This window comes from Leopardus geoffroyi, chromosome D2 (assembly GCF_018350155.1).
Source record: "Leopardus geoffroyi isolate Oge1 chromosome D2, O.geoffroyi_Oge1_pat1.0, whole genome shotgun sequence".
NCBI lineage: Eukaryota > Metazoa > Chordata > Mammalia > Carnivora > Felidae > Leopardus > Leopardus geoffroyi.
Genome location: NC_059334.1, coordinates 63,759,553 through 63,780,701, shown reverse-complemented (window position 1 = coordinate 63,780,701; position 21,149 = coordinate 63,759,553). Strand labels below are relative to the sequence as shown.

General features: G+C 41.9%; 1 protein-coding gene across 2 annotated transcripts in view; it reads right to left on the bottom strand.

Moving 5' to 3' along the window:
- Window positions 1-21,149, bottom strand: part of SORCS3 (sortilin related VPS10 domain containing receptor 3) — a 593,451-nt gene that overhangs the window by 102,170 nt on the left and 470,132 nt on the right. For both annotated transcript variants that reach the window (XM_045438831.1, XM_045438829.1), the window contains exons 8-9: window positions 11,733-11,822; window positions 2,752-2,931 (exon numbers count right to left, since the gene is read on the bottom strand). In XM_045438831.1, coding sequence (XP_045294787.1) covers window positions 2,752-2,931; window positions 11,733-11,822 — 270 coding nt within the window. The remainder of the gene's footprint in view (window positions 1-2,751; window positions 2,932-11,732; window positions 11,823-21,149) is intronic.

Genomic DNA, 21,149 nt, shown 5'->3' with positions numbered 1-21,149 from the left:
TCTCAGTTTCTGTGAGAATCTCCAGTGAAGAAGGTTAAAAACTAATGACCCCTAGAGACCAATTAAATTCAGCTTTATCTCCAAATCACAGAATGCATCTCCAGGTGCAAAACAGCATCACCCTCTAAAAACCCTTAATATGGTCATAGTCTAGGTAGCGTGAGGATACAATTTATTCCCTTGGTATTAAATGCCTTATAGAATCTGAAATCCAACCATTTATCTGGCACTCATTCTCATACCTGACAATAATCTATTCTATGCAATTAGATTGGCTAGTTCATGGTCTTGCAAATCTACACTATCCATCTAGTTCTTGGCTCCTGCCACTCTCAAGATATGGAATGCCTTCTACTTCTTCCTCCCCAGGGCAAAAAAACTTATAATAAGATTGGTAACATTGCAAAAAAATAACTGGGCATGTATGGCTCATCCCCATGTTCACTATTTTAGGGCTCTGCCTGCAAAGATCACATTCTCTATATCTCACTGCAATGATGGTACAGGAAGATGCTTCCACAGAAGAGCATTTACTAATTGTGCACGTGACTGGATGGGTGTATCCAGTTCTGGGGTGCAGTATTAGCAAGCCCACTCCCTCGTACATAACTTTTAAAAAGAAATAACACTGACATCTGATCTCCATTTCTCTCACCCTTTGTCTCTGTCTCAACTGATTCCAATCTGGGCAGGTAAAAAAGGAACTTCGTTCACTGACTTCCTCAAAGTCCAACAAGCTAGATGGCCAGCTTCCTGAGGGTATGAACTAGTATCTCTCCTCCCTTGCTCATGGGCTTTAACACAAAGTAGGGGCACAATGAACCTTGATAAAATTAAATGGAAAACGAGCTCAACAGAACTGGTTTTAGAGAAGTCACCTTGCCTGGTATGTCTTGCTTCTCTATAGATAAAATGACACCATGCATTTTTCCCAATAAAACTGAAAATGCAAGACTGCCTTCAGCAAGACAAAAGAGATTACATGTATCTAGGCACATTCGTCACTTTAATCCTTGTTCTACTTCAGATCAGAGTGGCTCACTATTCACAATGACCAAGGGGTTTTAGGTGCCCTTTATTAGGAAAGGAACAGCACAGTGCCAAACTCACCTGACTTATCAAAAGGACCAGAGACACAGGGAGTTCACAATTGAAAGATCATCTGCAGCAATGCCTACTCTGTCCTACTGGAGTCTAACTGCAGGAGTATGAGTAATCCTCTCACCTCGAAAGCCTCACTTACGCAAATAGGAACTTGGTTTGGAATGTTGGTTGGAATGGCCTGAGTCCTGGGAACATTTCATCCAAACCTTCCCACTAGATGTGACTTACTACCCAATAACAATGTATATTTCTTCTTCCAGGTATGAACAGAGGCATGTAAATGTAAGCTTCCCAAAGCCCTTTACACACCTTAGTCATCTTTGCCCATTTTCATAACTCTGAGAAGAAATCTGGACAATTTTCCAAACTGGGACCTTGTTTGTTAAGGGAATTCTTTCAGTACTTGTCAACTACCTCCTAGGAAATCACGGTTATTTCTACTGATTTTGTTTTTTACACCCACTGACATTCACTTCACCCCAGACCTTTGTGCAATCCTGCCTAACAAAATAACTAGAATCGTATATGTTTCCCCTGCTCTCAGTAACTGAAGAGCCAACTTAGATACCAATACAGGGATGCTGGAACTTTGACGGGCACTGTTCAGAAGAGACCACTGCAAAGTAGAAGCCCCTGCACTGATCCCTCTTTTCTAAAAGCTGCTCCCACTCCCCAAAGATGAAAACTACTAAGGGAGCAGCTCACCCATACCATCTGAAGCTACCACTCATGACAGACAACTTCCCCCTCCACAAATGAATGTCCTCAACCGGTGTAACATGTGTAGGTTGACCACTAGTTACGAGTGAATGCTGGATAATAAAATACATCCCTTTACTCAAATCAATCCATCATACCAAGGTGGGCACTGTGGCCAGGACCATCAAAGTTCATACACAGCCACTAGAGATATAAAAAAGTACCATAGCCTTAGGGGCACTGAAACAGTTTTTTTTTTTCTCTAGTTCCTATGAGGAGTCACTTGTTTTCCTAGATAAATTATTCTGGAACTGGTGATCACATTTAAAAACAAACCTCAATATAACTGAAAACTCAGTAAGGTGATGCTGATATTAAACAACAACAATAACAACAACTCAACATAAGTCAAGGCCCGTTCTTCCCTCATGCGCAGAAGTTGGTATCTGGCGGCATTTTAGGGAAACCCTCATTCCAAGCGCTGATATTCACTTTTATTTTCCTATAAAAATGCTCATAGGATGGAATTTTCCAAATAACATATATAAGTAGATACGTGCCTCCACTCCGAGTCCATAGAGTTGAAAGGGGAACTTAAGTGAGCCTATCTAGGTCAAATACCTGCATGTCTGGCTTGTAATCATGCTTATACACACAAGAACATCAACTTCAGCTACCATTTGTTAAAGCTCACTGAGTCAACCACCACACTGGATGCTCTACATACGTTATCTCTCCTTCTCACAACCACCTCATTAGGCAAATGTTTTACAGGTGAGGAAGTTGAGGCACGGGTAAGTTAGTCCCTTGCCTCAAGTCACACAATTGCTAAAGGGTGCAGCTGAGGTCTGAACCCAGGACTAGTTGACTGCAATGCTTATGTTTATACCATTAAAATTCATGAAAAAGAGAGGCAGATCCAGGTGCAGGATAGTCTTGGCTACATACCTCATACAATTCAATAATAATGTTTCCCATTAGACCTCGGCTACTCTTAATGTTCTCCATGGCCAGGGTGAAGTAGATGCCACGCGTATCTGAGATGTAGAGGTTGTACGTGTCATTCTGGTTCCATTCTTGGACGGCTGCAAACACTTGGTTCTCATCGGTACTGATGATGTGCATGTCCTGTAAGAAGATGGAAAACTTGTAAGGACTCAGATCTCCATATCTCTCTGCCCAGTGGGACCCAGAGTAATTACCATGACTTATTGAGAGGTTGAGAAAATGCCTGAGTTATAGGCAGCGTTAAACAATTCTGTGTCGGACCAAGGCTATATATTAAGAGCTTTGTGATTTCTGTTCCTTGCTAAGTGACAGTAAGATGGGTGTAAGGGGCTTTGGTGGGTATCATTTTCTATGGCTCCAAGGGATTCATCCACTTTCATTTTTTAGTTTTATATCTGAGAGTTAGTGTTAGTGCTAACAGAAACATACAGCCCTGCAAGAGGAAACACACATGCAAAGAAGACAGGGCTTATCCCTTCTTTAGATCTTCATTTATGTTTTCAAACTTTTATTGTAGTGGTTTTGAAACTTGTCATTGGAATCTTCAGAGTCATGGGGATTGCGAGAAGGATGGCATGGAGGCATAGCCAATGAGTGGGATTCTGGGCTTCCAACTCTGTTTCAACCAGAGCAATACCATCTGAATCTGTTTTATACTGGAGTCCCATGTAATATTTTGGGAGTAAAAGGTGAGGGAGGTTCTGCTGCTAATAACATAATATTTGAAAATCACAGATACGGCAGAAAGGATACTCAACCTGGAATTTAGTGTTCTGGGTCATAATAGAAACTCTACTAAAAGTTAGCTATATGGTGTGGAATGTATCTGGGTCCCTGAGATTTAATTTTCTCACCATAATACTGAAGAGGTTGGGCTACTGATAAAAAGAATAGCTAACACCTGAGCACTTATTCTAAGTCATCTAAATGTATTATTTTAGTGAAAACTCCAAATAATTCTACAGTGGAGGCAGTATTATTCCCATTTTACTGAGGAATAAACTAAGGTACACAGAGGTTTGCCAGCTTGCTTCATATTTATTACATAGCTAGTCAGAGGAAGAACCAAGTTTTGAACCTTTGTAATAGGAGTCTAACCTGTTAGCTTCTAAGCATTTGGACAGACAGCCTCCAGATCAGAAGTTGTAATCCAATGACCCATGAGATGAATATGAATCACAAATATTTGGTTCAACCACAGTCTCTGTTCAATACCTGACTGCGTAGTCTTTTAGGTAAAGTCAGCACTCCCGAAGTCTCAGCCTCAAGTACCCAAATGTTCTTATGACCGGCCACTTACATATTAATATCAACTTCCTGATCTCTGAAGTCAATTTAGTCTGCACACCTGGACTAGATCATTTCTAAAATCAAATCTAATCAGTTCACAATTCAAAACAATTTATAAAAGCCAGTTTTCATATGTAGCTAGGCACTATACAAAGATTATCACAAACTCAAGTCCTCCTCTAGGGAATTTGCCCTGTCAGGAGGAGATGTTGACACAGATGAACACTTGACATAATGGAAGCAGTTAAAAAATGCATTAATATACAGATATATATTGCAAAGAGTAATGGCATCCTGGGAAAGCAGGAGAGGACCCTTGTCACTGTGGTGGCAAGCACTCATAGTAGGGACACAGGCAATTGGAGTTGACAGTAAGTAAATCACCAAGCTGGGTCTAGCTTTTACCTTATTTGGCCAACCTTTCCCAGAAATGATTTCAGCAGCAAAATGAGGTAGCAATGTCTATAATGTCACAACTATGGAAAGCTTCTCTCAGGATGATTTTAAAAAAGAGAAGTTCGGGGCGCCTGGGTGGCGCAGTCGGTTAAGCGTCCGACTTCAGCCAGGTCACGATCTCGCGGTCTGTGAGTTCGATCCCTGCGTCGGGCTCTGGGCTGATGGCTCAGAGCCTGGAGCCTGTTTCCGATTCTGTGTCTCCCTCTCTCTCTGCCCCTCCCCCGTTCATGCTCTGTCTCTCTCTGTCCCCAAAAAAATAAATAAACGTTGAAAAAAAAAATTAAAAAAAAAAAAAAAAGAGAAGTTCATTTGATTTGGACAACCAGGATGTGGGAAAGTGAGAAGAATTCTGGATCTTTTTATTGGCGAATCTGTCAGATCTCAGCCTCTGGCCTTGAACTCCCTAGGTCGCCTTGACTAAGACCTCAGTAGCTCATTTGTGCTTACGCACCTTATAGAATTACAGGTTCCTGCTGAGCTACTTGAAAATGGAAATAAGGCTTCCTCTTAAAAACCATGTGATGAAATTGTGTTGTGTTGGTGTGGAATGAAAGCCCAAGAACCCGGTAGGAGGGGAAATAGCAGCTGCAGGAAATACGAATTAAATTCACTTACCCAGTTAAAAATGCAATAGAAGTGCCGGGCTTTTCCCAGATGTTTTGGTTATAAAAATGAATGAGCTAAGTTATTTTAGACTAAACTAATGTAAAATAAGTGGAAAAAAACAACTTAAAACACTGGGACATGGTCAGGATTAAAGGCAGCCAGATTTGCTGTGAATGCATCTTAGTTTGGAGCTGTCCTGGCACGTATCACCGGGCCAACAGGTATTGCAGTCTCTGGGAGAGACAGCGCTCTCTAGCACCTAGGATTCTGGGAAGTCTGCTTGTGAAATTCTTACTTCCCCTACGTCACTTAGCTAATAAATGATATTACTAAGATTTAAACCCAAGACTATCTGAATCAAGAAGCTAGCCTCCGTAGCAGTGGGAGTATAACTCAATATGCATCAAAATTACCTGCAGATTTTAATAGCATGTAGACTCACATGTCCCACTGCCTGCAGTTCTGATTCAGTACATCTGGCTTTGGAGCCTTAAATTCTACCATCTGAACCAGCCTTGCAGGCCATCCAGGTGCATGCAGTCTGGGGAATCAGTCTTTGAAAAAGCTCTAAACTATGTGTCCTCTCTCCAAATAGATCTTACAGTTGAATAGGGATCAACCAATAATAACCAGAATATTAAATCTTCAAGAACAATAAAAGCATTATCAGGATTATTGGTCTAATAGGGATCTGATGATAATAAAGCGTATTTCTTGAATCCTGTGATCTCAAGCTAACCCCAAAGCACGTGTCACCTCCTTCGAAGACAATGAAGACATTTTTGCTACTCCTGAGAACATGCAGGGAGAGATCTGATCAGTGATGAAGAGAGAAACCCAATAGGGGAAAAATCAGTAAGTAAATTCTGATTGGGACTTTACTAAACTGGAATTTGGGCAGCATCAGATGTTACCACCTTCATGTTTTTATTTGGAAAACATGATAAGTAGCATTCCCTCTAAACCCTTCTACCATTAATTTGGAAGAATTGTAGTTGCCTTTCACAAACCTAAACGTGCGACTTCACAGGTGAGCAATGGTGGAAATACTTCCCCGTGACTGAAACATTTTCATGTAATCTGGGCCGACTGTTACTTCATTCACTGTAAAAACACATATGATATTCAGCATCTGCCACATGCCAAATGTTATAATAGGAATACAGAGAAGAAGGTGTAGAACCTGACCTCAAGCAGATGTGCAGTGGTGGTGGGGACATCCCTCACTCCTGGCCTTTTTGTTTTTAAAAAATTTTTAATGTTTATTTTTGAGAGAGAGAGACAGAGAGAGTGAGTGGGGGAGAGGCAGAGAGCGAGAGAGACACAGAATCCGAAGTAGGCTCCAGGTTCTGAGCTGTCACCACAAAGCTCAACATGAGGCTCAAACTCATGAACCGTGAGATCATGACCTGAGCTTAACCAACTGAGCCACCCAGGCGCCCCAACTCTTGGCCTTTTGTGAACCTGATGAAGGTCCCCCACACAAGTACTGACAGGAAGAGGGGTGGGGCATCCATGGAAATGTGTGGAACTTGAATGGCCTGAAGGCAGTTTTCCCCTGAGGGAGGTGAGGACAGACAGTGACTGCATCGTAAGGGATTGTGCATGGCACACCTAAGTTTCGCCCAGAAAAGAAATCCAAAACTAGCACACGATTTTAAGCAGAAAAGAATTCGAGTTGATCAGTGCAGAGATTTGGCTGGGGAACACCAGCTGCATTGTGTGATCTCATTCTTTGTGGAGGCAGTGTGAAAGGTGAATTTCAGTGGGGCAGGGAGGAAGGCTTATGAGGTCACCACAACAAACTCCAAAGTGACACATGGGGGCCTGAGCTAAGAAAGCAGGTATTCTATGAGAATCCTATGAGATGGCTGGTGAGATATTAAGAAGGCAGAACCCACAGGGGGATGAAGGAAAAGGGCATATCTTTAATAATATATCAGATATCCGACTTACAAAATTCTCTGCTTCTTTTTAGCATGTTCACACAATCATAACTAAATACTCATAATTAAATACTTGTGTAATCATTTAGTTTATGTCTGTCTGTCTCACTAGACTATAACCTCCCAGAGGGCGGACACTGTGTCCTTCTTAGTTATCACTTCATTTCTAGCACTTACTAAGTATCTAGCACACGGTAGATAACCAATGAAAGTTTAGATGGACTAAGTAAACAGAGGAGAAGGATGAAATATTAGGGATATCATATAGAGACTCTGAGCTCAGTTCCAGATTTTTACAATGAGATCATTTAGGGGAGGTACTTCAAATAGGCAGTTGGAGATACAGTCTAGGGTTCAGTGGATATGGGATGGGGCTGTGTATACAGATGTCACCAATATGAAGAGAAGTGATGAGGTCACCAAGGAACCATGCAGAATACCAGGAGAACTTAGGATGATCAACATTTAACGGGTGGCAAGGGAAGGGGATCCAGAAAAGGAAATCAGAATAAAATATTCCAAAGGGAAGATTATCAGGTATGGATTTTTTTTTTTTAACACTGTCAAATGCTCCAGAGTGGTTAAAAAAAAAAAAAAAAAAGAGTTATACAAATGTCTATTGGATTTGGTGTGGAGGTGGTCTCTGGTAACAATGGCCAGAGGAGTTTTGGTGGAAGAGTGGAGAGAGGGCTGTGGGAGAGCACAGGGCATCTGGCAGTGGATGGAAGGGTGGATAAGAAGCAACCAAAGAGATAAGAATTACAGATAACATTTTAAGAAGTATGGCTGTGAGGGAGCAAAGAAGGATAAATCAGTATTTGGGGAAATGTAAACATTAAGGAAAACTGTCCTAAGGAAATTAAGGAAAAGGTTAATATCACCGTCATTATCATTATAATAAATTTTCTCAAGCATATTTCCCTCTCCTCTCTTTTATTATTCAAAATGGGATTAAACATATTCTACTGTCAACTAAAAGCAAACCCAGACTTAGGTAGGGAGAGACTTTACTTGCAAAGGCTATTGCAAAAGGGGGAACAGTCTGGCTGTCATATCTAAAGTCCCTCAAGAGTAAAGGCAGAAAAGAATTACTTTTATGAAGTGATTAGAAAATAAAACGAAGCTAGAGAGAACTGGGTGTGGGAAGAAGGGGGAGCAGGTGGCAGCAGAGAGGGCCATTAGACAGGAAACCACCTTCCTTAAGCTTTGTCACATCAGGTGATTTTCAGAAGGGCTGTTAACGGGTTGTTCTGAGTTCCAGTGACTGCTTAAGCCCTCAATGCTCGCATCTGCTCAAGAGTGGGCAGAGTTCATGGGTTTGGGAGAAGGTGAAAGGCCAGACTAAGTCTGATCGAGTGAAAATAGCCTGCACAGTTCATGGGTTTGGGAGAAGGTGAAAGGCCAGACTAAGTCTGATCGAGTGAAAATAGCCAGCATTTTGTCCAGATTGGTCAGTGGGGACAAAGAGTTCAGGTAATTATTTATGAGATAAAGAAGGGGAAGTTGGTCTTGTCAAAGGCAAATAGGCAGGCATCTGTGTCTTAGCGAGGCACACCGGGAAGAGTGGTTCTTTGCAGGGAGCCACTTCCAGCAACATAAAAGAGTGGGGGAGGGGCGCCTGAGTGGCGCAGTCGGTTAAGCGTTCGACTTCAGCCAGGTCACGATCTCGCGGTCCGTGAGTTCGAGCCCCGCGTCGGGCTCTGGGCTGATGGCTCAGAGCCTGGAGCCTGCTTCCGATTCTATGTCTCCCTCTCTCTCTGCCCCTCCCTCGTTCATACTCTGTCTCTCTCTGTCCCAAAAATGAATAAACGTTGAAAAAAAAAATTTAAAAAAAAAAATAAAAAATAAAAAAAATAAATAAATAAAAGAGTGGGGGAATTTCTTAAACCTTATTGTTCTCCGGCAGCACCGGGCTCAGTAATGTTCACTGGTATTATGATGCCCATTTCACAGATAAGAAGACCTGGGCTCATGGATAAGCAAGTGGTAGAGCTGGAAAGAAAGCTCAGGGCTTCAGCTCAGAAGCTCCATTGCCTTTTCCCCAGTCAGGAATGGCCCCCTGTCTTCTGCCTCCCCACCTTGCTGGTGCATGCCATCCTTGCCAAGCCGACACCCAGGAACTAGTTCTGGAGAACTCAGAACAAGGTTGCTGCTCCTAATTATGCCACTGGTTATTAATGGTGTTCATTTCATTCTCTGCAAAATACTCCAAGCCACGGAGTGCCCCAGGAGAGCGCGTTCTGAACAGACAGGCAGGGAGGGAGGAGAGGTGTGAGGGCAATGATGACAGGAGCTTCTCCTTGTTTTTGTTTTTTAAGTAAGAGGCCCAGCAGCAGCCGCAGCTCATGGAACAGCAACAACTTGCTTAAAAGCCATTTCCACTTTTAAACACTTCCACCCCCTCTGTCCTCACCTCCTCAGCCTAGGCTATGAAAATCTGAGCCAACGCTGGCTAATAAAGGGGATCGATAACCATCCAGCTATTTTCACAGCAGCCCTCATATTAATGAAGCTGCTGTGGATGAAGTTCTATAAAAGGGGCCGCACGGACAGTACTCCACCACAATAAACTGCCATGGGGTTGCTGATCGTTAATGGAGTGTCCCAGCGTTCTGATCAATTCCAGGCTTCATTTGTCCCCACCTGCAGCCACACTGCCCAGGGGAGCGAACTGTTTGTTTTCCTCAGAAGGCTGAGAATACATAAAATATGCACACAATACAGAGATGAAACAGGCCTTACACTGGGGATATGGTTTGGAAAGTTCCCAAAATACTTCCCTCCTGCTCCAATACATAGAAATCATCAAGTGACTGCAAGGGGTCTTTCTCCTTCAGAAAGAGCATGATTATGAACTTCCCCTTCCTCATCTTCTGCGAGCAGGGTACCACTTTCCTGCTTGGGTTTAGACCATCAGATGGGTACACCCTGCAACCACAAGGCTGTATAATGGTCCCACTCAAACCAATCACAGAGAGGGTAGAGAAAAATGAGAAATTGATTCCCATGGTTCCTCAGGCTACTTTATACAGTCCCTGTTCATCTCATCAGCCTCTCCACCTCTCTCTCTGCAACCCAGTCTCTTGAGATGGTGTTTTAGTTTGTTGAAAGAACGATATTATCTCTTTTAAAATAGGGCCTATGCATATATGTTCTATTGGCTTCCCAACCCTTGCTTGCAGGGTTAACTCCTTAACCCTCTTAAATCAGCTTAAACATGACTGTCTTTAGGACACTTGTCCTCACTATCCATTTTAGGTAAGCTCCACTTATTATGTCACAATGGCGTTTGAGCTTCTATCCCCCTAACTCTCCCTACACCTACAATTGCTTATTCAGTGTCTCTCTTCTCTCCCAGAATATAAGCTCCATGAAGGTAGGGACCATTTGCGGCTTACTTACTATTTTATCCACAGAGCTAATTTTGTGCCTGGCACAGAATAAAAGCTTAAATGGGAGAAACAACAGTTCAATGGGTGAATAAAAGAAGGATCAAATGAATGAATGGATGCAAGCATGCATATATGAATAAATGCATGAATAAAACAACCAGCGGGTAGACAATTACCCACCTTCTTATTCCATAATCCCTTCCACCTCTGTACTCACTTAGCTTTTTTCCCAGCACCAGCCTACAGACCCTTTACATCTGATATGTGTCTACCCAGAGACTTGGCATTTTTGCAGCTACAGTAGGTGATGCAACTGCATCCTGTCCATGTTCAGATTTAGGCTCCAAGATCCATCTTCTGCCAGAAGCCATCGTTCACAAGGGATAGAGCCCACAGGGTAAGTTTTATAATTTTTCAATAGAGGAGTTAAAATGCCATTATCTGAGATTAACATTATAGTAAACTATTCCTATTTTAACTACTCATAGTGGCAGAAGGGAGCAGAAAACAGGCAGTACATTTATATTTAGCATTAAAATGCAGACAGAAGCAAGAACACCACAAGACTCACCTGTGCACCTTTATGCATGCATATATATATATATATCTATATATCTATATATCTATATATAGATATATAGATATATAGATATATAGATATATATATATATGGAGGAGGCAGAAAACGGGCCATGCTGGACTGGGGAAAAGGCAATGGAGCTTCTGAGCTAGAAGCCCTGAGCTTTCTTTCCAGTTCCACCACTTGTATGTGTGTATACACACATACACACACCCATACCCACCCACCCACACACACACACACACACACACACACACACACACACACACACACACCCCACATATCTGGGCTCCTGCCTAGGCCCTTCTGAGCCTGTCCCTCTATTTGGCAGTAAGGCCCTTGCAAGAGGGAGGAACCCCCAGAAGAGACTGAATACTAGCTCTCCTTTCCTTACGGCCCCTGGGAAATGGCTCCAGTCCCATACAGGATGTTTGAGACATAGGGAATCAAAGCTCTTGCCTGCATAACCTACTGAAAAGGGAATACAGAACCCATGTTCGGGGACATAAGCAGAGGCCAGACCCCAGCAGTGGTATGTCAGGCTGAATGCCAGCTGTCTCCCAGGCAGAAGTCAAACCTCCCCAGAGCCCAATATGGCAGCCTCTCCCTGCTGCTTTGTCTGGCAGGACCCAGGACAGAGGTTGTGCATACCTTGGGCAGTGAGTACTTGGGCAGCTTTATCTGGGCGAAGGCCTCTCTTCGATAGGACACGTAGTAGCTGGCTCTTCCACCAGTTGTTACCTGGATCACAGGGGAAACACAAAGAAGTCAGATGGGGCCAGGGGTCAGATTGGGCCAGGGGTCAAGGCCAAGTTGAAAGTACTAGCTTCTCCATCAACAGCCACAATAAGTTTGTGCTAATCTTTTAGAGAATAACCCTTGCTGGCAACACAGCACTGAGTTGCTCCCATATCATGGCACGTAGACCACAAATGAGCAATTACAACAGTCTTTCCCAATGGTTGACACTTTCTATGAGAGCAGGGACTCTATTTGGTCACTGCGCTGGCATATATACACACCCAATAAGTATTTTTAGAAAACAGAAGCCATGACATGGGATGTATCCATGATCTATTTATTCTGCCTTAAAAAACAAGTTTCTAATCCAATGCAGTCATGACATGATTGTGAAATGAATTTTTTTCTGATTCTAAATAATTACTATTGCTCAAAAACTCTTGTTACTTTGAAATTAATTTCACTTCTGATCTGAGCACATTTTTTTCCTTCCTATTGACAAATTTATGCACTAAGCAGGTATGCTTTGGTCCGTCTCACATGCAAGTTATTTAAAGGAATCAAGGCTCAGAGGAAGAACTCTAGATTGGAAAGTGAGAAATCTGGGTTTGAGTCCCAGCTCTGCTATCTGATGGCTGGGGGAGTCAAACTCTGTAATCATCTCACTTGGGAAGGATGGATTCTTAGAAGAGTCTGGAAACCACTTCAAGAAATGGTCTGGCCTGGGCTTGTTGAAAAGTCCTGCCAACATGGCACAGTTCTGCAGATGGCTGCTGTCAGCCCACTCGTCTTAACTTGGGGGGAATTAATATTCACAAGAGAAGATACCATAGACTGTTCAGAGAAAATAGCAGGACGACAATAGCAACCAGGCCGCTGTGCTGAGGAGGCAATTACTGGAGGCACCCACTCTGTTCTCACCAAGCACTTGCTGGAGACGGGCCAGCCCTCCCAATCCAGTCGGAACCTGGCACCCATCCACAGCGGGAGGTGCAGGGAGCAGAAATGTCACGTCCCTATTGAAAGCCGCCCGTCACTCCCCATCCAAGAGAGGGCATCTCCCACAGCTCCCCCATGCTCTGCACAGATTGGGAGACCACAAAGCAGACAGCGCAAGCTGCCAGGTGGGGCAAATGTTAGAGTCTATGGGGAGGCAGAACCTCGTAAAAAACTCGGTGCAAAGACAGGCTGTGAATCAAGAGGAGAGACTGATTTTGTCCCCACTGTTCAATGCTATCCCTACATCTCTATTTCCTCATTAGAGCCATTCATGTTTTGTATTCCAGGACTTTGGGGTTTTGTTGTTGTTGTTTAATTTGGGTTTTTGTTTGTTGATAAAGACATCTGTTCTCAATCTATATTGTGCTGCACTGGCTTAGAGATGGGGTGTTCACATATTAAGATCAATGAGTTGTTGAGTAGTCTTTTCCTTTTTAAATCTCAACTGCATAGAACAGATTAAAATGTAATCTTTGGTACTAAACACACAGTCACCACTAGTCCTTGATCCTATTTGTGTGTTTCATTTCATTTCATTATGTTTTAAATTCCAGTCCAGTTAAAATGAGGTGTTATGTTAATTCCAGGTGTACAATATAGTGATTCACCAATTCTATATATACCTCAGTGTTCATTATAAGTGTCCTCTTAATCCCCTTCACCTATTTTTTTTTAATTTAATGTTTATTTATTTTTGAGACAGAGAAAGATACAGCATGAATAGGGGAGGGTCAGAGAGAGGGAGACACAGAATCTGAAGCAGGCTCCAGGCTCCGAGCTGTCAGCACACAGCCTGACATGGGGCTCGAACTCACGGAGTGTGAGATCATGACCTGAGCCGGAGTTGGATGCTTAACACAGTGAGCCACCCAGGCGCCCCTCCCCTTCACCCGTTTTACCTGTCTGCCCAGCCACCTCTCCTCTGGCAAACATCTGTTTGTTCTCTATAGTTTGTTCTGTTTTATGGTTTGTCTCTTTCTTTCCTCTTCATTTGTTTTGTTTCTTAAATTCCACATAGGGTGAAATCGTATGCTGTTTATTATTCTCTGACTTATTTCACTTAGCATTAAATCCTGTGGATCCATCCATGTTGTTGCAAATGGCTAGATATCATTATTTTTATGGCTGAGTAATATTCCATTATATATGTATATATATAATTATATATATTTTAGATATAGATATACATTATATATATATATATATATATATATATATATATATATATATATATCACTTCTTTATTCATCTACTGATGGACACTTGGGCTACTTCCAGAATCTGGCTGTAATAAACATAGGGGTGCATATTATCTTTTTGAATTCGTGTTTTAATTATAAATTATAAAACCAACATATGTATACCTGTCAACCCCAGAATTGGAATAGTGTTTGAACTTTAGCTGCATCAGAATCACCTAGAAAGCTGCTTAAAACTCAGACTCCTGGGTCCCACCTATAGAGTCTTTGAGTTCATCAGCCTGGGGTAAGGTCCAAGAATTGTCTTTTCTAATGAGTTTCCAGATGATGCAAATGCTGCTGGTTTAGGGGACTCACTCTAAGCAGGTCAGAACCAGAACTTCAAATGACAACTGACATACACCTCTGTGACTCTGTGCCTTGCACCTGTCCTGAGACCCTTGCCTCCCTCTTAGATGTAGTTACTGTCCTCATTTTGTGTTGACTATGATGATAAAGTTTTATTTTAGGGGAAATTCCTGTTACATGAAATTAGTCATTTTAAAGTGTGCAATTCTTGGGGCACCTGGGTGGCTCGGTCAAGCATCCGACTCTTGATTTTGGCTCAGTTCATAATCCCAGGGTCATGGGATTGAGCCCTAAGTCTGGCTCCACACTACACATGAAGCCTGCTTAAGATTCTTCCTCTCCCTCTGCCCCTCTCCCCAGCTTGTGTTCTCTCTCTCTCAAATTAAAAAAATAAAAAATAAAGTGTACAATTCAGTAGCATTTAGCACATTTGCAATGTTATATAACCACTATCTAGTTCTACAAGTCTTCCATAACCCCAAAGGAGACTTGATACACAATGATGAAGTTTCTAAACCCCAAAATATATGCTCTGGTCACTTATCATATGCTTAAAAAACAGTTCTCTCTGGGACACCCTGAACATCACCAAACTTGCCTTGGGGAAGGAAACTGGCATCAGAGTAGGCTAGTCCTGTCAGTGAATGCCAGCCAGAGCTCAGCAATGAAAAGAAGGTTCTCCTAAAAAGACCCAGTGGGCTCCCAAGGGAACAAGATGAGAGCATTGCCAAGCCTCTGATAAGCACCATAGAACTGCACTGGGTCCCTTGCGGTTTCCAAATCACCAAGAGCCAAAGGAGAACAGAGCGGTCCCCTCGTTAGGGTGATCAACCCTACCAACTCGGGAACTCAGTCTAGCCATTCCTGATACAGCCCTGCACAAGCACAGATTCTCTCTCTCACAAGCTCACACATACAACCTGGGAGACTCTGTGCTTGAGTAATCAAAGATGGAGATTACACTTCAGATACACAGTGGGATGCTCCCAACTACTAAGGGGCTGATAAAGCCCCGGGAGCCCAGAGGTTCTCCCACTTCCAAGGACATCAGAAAATCTTCCAGTGATACCAAGACGACTCCCGCAGTTATGCTTTTGTCCTGGTGATATCCTTCTCTGTACCTACTGAGAGCCGACTGATGGTCTCACGTCACTGTACCACCTATGAGATCATGGAAGGATTTTGGATGCCACCAGTTCATTACAATTTCTCTCCTCTCAACTCTTCAACCCTATTCTTCCTATTTCTACAGCCCTTTCAACATTTTTTTCTTATGGTACACATTTTCCTATAATCTTCCCTCCATGTCTTATTATACAGTTGCAACCTCCCTGATTCCTAGGCAGTGCTGGTCTTGTGGCAAATGATTAGTGAATACGTAATAATAAGAGTAATGAGACGACGGTCATTGATTGAGTTCATCTACCATGTTCCAGAACTGCATGTAGCCATTATATAAATTATCTAATTCAATTCTCATGACAACCTTTCAGAGACTATAAGGTACTGACTGACTTGCCCAAGATAAGACAAATTGGAACCTAGCAAAGTTTGGCTCTAAACCTGTTCTCCTCCTCCTGTGATTGAGAAGGGTCTCCATTCATCTTACCTCGCTATAACAATACATTTTCCTGACTCCAAGGAAACATATTTTTATTTTTTAAGAAACATATAAAAATCTCTGTAATTGGCACGTGTATTATGTTTATTATTCTTCATATTCCCAGAAAATCTGTGATGACATTGATGACGTATGTTAAAAATGATGTCTTCATAGAAGAGAGGGGGTGAGGTAATAAAAACAAGATTGATAATTACTACCATCCAATGAAATCTTATTACATAGAAAATGGTACAATAAGCAGTTGAAACACCATCCCTCATTTGTGTCTAATTACATATTATATAATGTATACAGCCTCCACAGGTCAGGACAAGATTGTTACAATCTATGACTCCAGCCTATGCCCGAGCCCTTAATTATGAATAAGTGTATCCCGACAATGTCAGGCAGAGAGCAGGGCTCAATACCTATTGACTAACGGAATAACAAATTGTGGGGATTAAGCAGCTCAACCAGAGATGCTTTGAGTTTGATTTCCTCCATTATTTAGTGACTAAACCATGGATGTAGAGAACTCTCCATTCCCACCCAGCTTCTAGATAGTTGCAGGAACTTATCTCTAGCACTCCTCCTTGGGAGCAAAATCCTCACAATGTTGGGATGATACAAGCTGATGCATTTGCTGCCTCTCCAATACTATTTGCACAGCTCTCTGGCAACCACACAAGAAAAGAATAAAGTTTAGCGACTATTAATCTATTTTGATGAACTTTTCTCTTCCTTACAAGCAAATCTGCTGGCATTGTAAATCCCAGAGATTATTACCACTTTCCTTTTCAGTGACACCTTTTATTTTACATATGATGAATGTCACCCAATTATTTGCTCTGGGCCCATCCGTCATGCTAAACACTGAATTAGCTGGGTCTTTTCCTCACTAATGACTGGCTCGTTAATCTGATTTTCTGGATTTCCATTTTACAGGTTTAATTGGGCTCCTGGCCAGTGAAAATGATTCCTTTGGACAAATGCACTGGCCATTAAATACATCTATCTCTTCTGACTTGTTCCCATTCTTGCTGTAACCAAGTCTAACCTGACATATCCTTTATTATTTTTTTTCATTTCTCCTTGCTTTTAGATGATGGCTTGCCCTGGAGGAGAGGAAGAAATGTGCCAAAAAAAAAAAAAAAAAAAGAAAAAGAAAAAGGAACCAAAGGGCCTTGAGTATGTTGAGCCTGTTTCTGCCATAGATAGAAGAAAACATATCTCTAGAACTCATAAATGGGCATGGTAATCTAAAAAGAGAAGCAAAAATGAACATTTTTGAGTGTCTACTATGTTGGATGCTTTACATTCATGATATTATTTAATATCCACACTATTAATTACTACTATTATTATTGTTAGTGAAACTATTAGTACCCTACAAGGCATAAATATTCATAGCATAACATTCTCTGAGTCTTTACTCCATGCCAAGCACTGTCCCTGTATACATACTGGCCTTCTCTCTTATGTTCAGGTGAGAAATTGACAGGTGCAGAAGTTATGCAACATACTCAAAGACACACAGCAAGTAAATGGTGAAGCTGGAATTTGAACTCAAATTTATCTGACTGCCAAGCCCATGCTGGTCCTTCAGGCTGTGTCAGGTTTCCAAACTTCTGGGGTGGGGAATGGATCCCATGTCACTTGACTTCCAATTTCCCAGGTAAGATGCCTGCCAACAAAGCAGATCCTTTTATGTGAGGGATCGTAATAGTTTCCCAGCCTTGAGACATCACTGCTCTGTTGTTGGACCAGAGTGAACAGTGCTGCTTCTGGAACTTTTGAATAGGAGGGGCCACGGTGGAAACAAACTGGGCTTGCACAAGAAATGAAGGAAATGGCACTTAGAAGGTTTGTCGACTAGAGGATCTTGCTGGCCCCACACAATGTGAATAACCAGCCTAAGCAAGAGAAGTGGCCACCTCTCCAGGTACATGTTAGTGACTTCCCACACAGCCTCTGCAGTGCTCCTTCCTCCTTAAAGAAACAAAAGTGAACCACACAGTTGTTAGGATGCACAATTAACTTTTCCAATTTCTTTGCTCATTAATTCTATTCAGATTATTTGAAATAAATCTTGACATTGTTAGGCCTTTCTCTTCCTCTCCACCTACACACTTCCTTCAAAGATCACATTTTTCTTTCAAGACAAAGAAGCAGGATGCTGACTGCTGGACCACAAGAGTTGATAAAGAGCCGTAAGTCTCATCAGGAAGTTGCTCTAAGCATCGGGATGGCCCTGAGGGCTCCTGCATGGCAGGTTATGTTGACTTTGCCATCTTAAGCTCATTTTCCAAAAATGTTTTGCTAAGGCACCACACTACGTGTCTGAATCAAAACTGTGAGATGGCAGTTGGAATAACACGGCATCTTACCAGCAAGTTGTCTCCTCTGCTAGACCATTTGATGTTGAATTTAGTGTTTGTCAAACTGGTGTTTGCTCATTTTATGTCCTGGAGGCTGTGTGATATTAATGTAATATGCAGTTTTATCTGCCTGTTTCTAGAAAGAGTGGGTCTATTACCTACTACACATACACTGTGCTGAGGTTGAACTCCTTTGAAACAGATTTGCACATAAAATCTTTTATTGGGCCCCTAACATAATAAAATCTTTTACTAGGACCCTAACATAACAGCCCCAAAATAACCTCACTGAGAACGGATTTCGAGTAAGATAGTTGACATTGAAGCCAATATTGTTCTCTCAATTTGTGTGTGTGTGTGTGTGTGTGTGTGTGTGTGTGTGTGGTGTAGGGGAGGTGTTGGAGGGGAGATGTATACTGAGGTTGCCAGCACACTTGTCAGCCAAAACATATTGATAAACAATTGCCACCTTCCCCAACCCTACTAAGAAACTCCCTGGAACCTTCACTGCCCATTTGGAATGATAGTAAGGGAGAGAAAAGGTGGTGAGTTAGAAAAGCATGGGATAAAGACCTTGTGTCTACACCACACACAGCACTAGAAGAGGAATCAGCATGCCTGACTCTGAGCCTGTTTGTCAAATACAGTAAAGGATCTGGACTTGATAAGTTTCCAATTACATATTTTCAAAGAGGACTCTTCCTCTTATTTTTTAGCATTTTACTACTTTGGTTGGGATCCTAGACCTGTGTTTAAATTCTGCTTCTGCTACTTGCTGGTTTGGTAACTTTGGACAGGTAATTAATTTAACCTTCCTAATTTTTCCTTCTAGAAAATGGAGACATCAGTACAACCTATTAACATGTTATTTTGAGGAGTAAACACAGAACACCATGTAAAGAGCTTTAGCCCCAAAGCTGGCACATAGTAAATGCTCATTGTATATGACTTGTCCCTGCTGAGCTAGAGGTACAGAGACCTGCACCAGTATAACATCGTGGGGGCCTAGTGGGGATTGACCATGACCATAGTGGCAGTTTATATATACAAACTGGAGGCTTCAGGAAGTGCTGGGCTAGCCACATCGTGCACCTGGTCAGGGATAGAGGACTGAAATTCTTCTTGTTGCCCTCAGGCAGGATGACTTTATGGAGAAGACACCTATGGAGACCACAAAGCCAACATGGTCTATGCCAGAGATTGAACCATTAAAGGCTGCAAGCTTTATCTTTGTGTTCGGGCTTTCATGACTCAGAGGGAGGACAAGAAGTTCTTGGAATTCCCATAAGACCCTTCAGGATGAAAGTCCTTTGCCTTCCCTTTTTTTTTTTTTTTTTTTTTGCAGGGGGTGGGGATATAAAAAGCCAAAGGTAAGTGTAGAAATAAAAAGGAACAGATATGGACTTGAATTGTTGTCTTGGAGCACAAAAGTTGGGAGTATCAAGATGCTCAAGATCAATATAATAACAGCTAAAAGCTAAAACCTAGTCCATCTACTTTGTCCCAGAGCTTCATTAAAAAAGAAAAAATCACTACTCATGGAACCTCTAAAGAAACATGTTAAAACTTATTACCAAAAGATCTGCTCCTTCATCTCTAGGGAATGGTCCTGTTCCTTGTGGACTGTGAGTTTAATATGATTTTGTAAAAGATGGGACTGAGGAGGCTAGAGCAGATATTACAAGGAGACTTGCTTCTATCATCTTCCTACCCTTATGTAAGTTTTCTCTTCAACTTGAGACCTCACGTCACCTGTTTCCTTTGCACAGGTAGATGCTATGAGGCCAATTAATTGGCTGAAATCTTCCCAAGCCAACACCAGCCTCTGTCTTTTTTTCTACTATTCCAGAATTTTAGAAAATAAAAACAAAATAGTGGGAAAGGAGAAGAAGGAAGAAGGGTGTAAGGTGCTGGTGTATAGAACATCTGTCTTTCTAGTTTCAGCTTAGCCAGGTATCAGACAGGCAATTTTGGCATGGTAACTAATCTCTTGGAGTTTCAGGGTTATTGTTCCATAAAAAGGGAGAAAATAATTACCCTTCTCCTAGGGAGAAGTAAATGAGATAACAAAATGCTTTCATGTAACTGTAAAGTGTTCTACAGCTGTAACAATGGAATGTTATAAGTGACCTGTGGTATGTACCTAAAAACCCAAAGATCTTAGAAGTATTTGCACTGGGAAATTGCTATAGACTGAATGTTTGTTTTCCCCCAAAATTCCTATGTTGAAACCTAATCCTAGATGTGATGGTCTTTGGAGGTGGGGTCTTTGGGAGGTGATTAGGTCATTAGGGTGGAACCCTCATGAATGGGATTAGTGCCTTTATAAGAGACCCCAGCAAGCTCCATTTGCCCTTTCTACTATGTGTCTATGAACTAGGAGATGGGTTCTCTTTAGCCACCAAATCTGCTGGTTGCTTGAGTTTGGACTTCCCAGCATCCAGACCTGTGGGAAATACTCTGTTACCTGTACATAAGATTCTATTATATGCTATATCTGCTGTAGCGGTCTGAACAGACTAAGACCGAAATCAAGCTGGTGATCCAAATACCCAATCTATTGATTGTGTGGGGGCACTGAAATTTCCCAATTAGGCTATAGCTATCCACGGACCAATGGGGAATAAGGAATGTGAGAAGAGAAGCAAGAAATGGATGGGCAGAGATATAGAACAGAAGTGTATTCAGCCACACAAGATGAATGGCAGGCATATAGAGACACTTAAAGAATGATTAATTTTATTGATATGCTCAAGCTATTTTACATAACATAAAAGGGCATGACAAACAAAGTCATTAA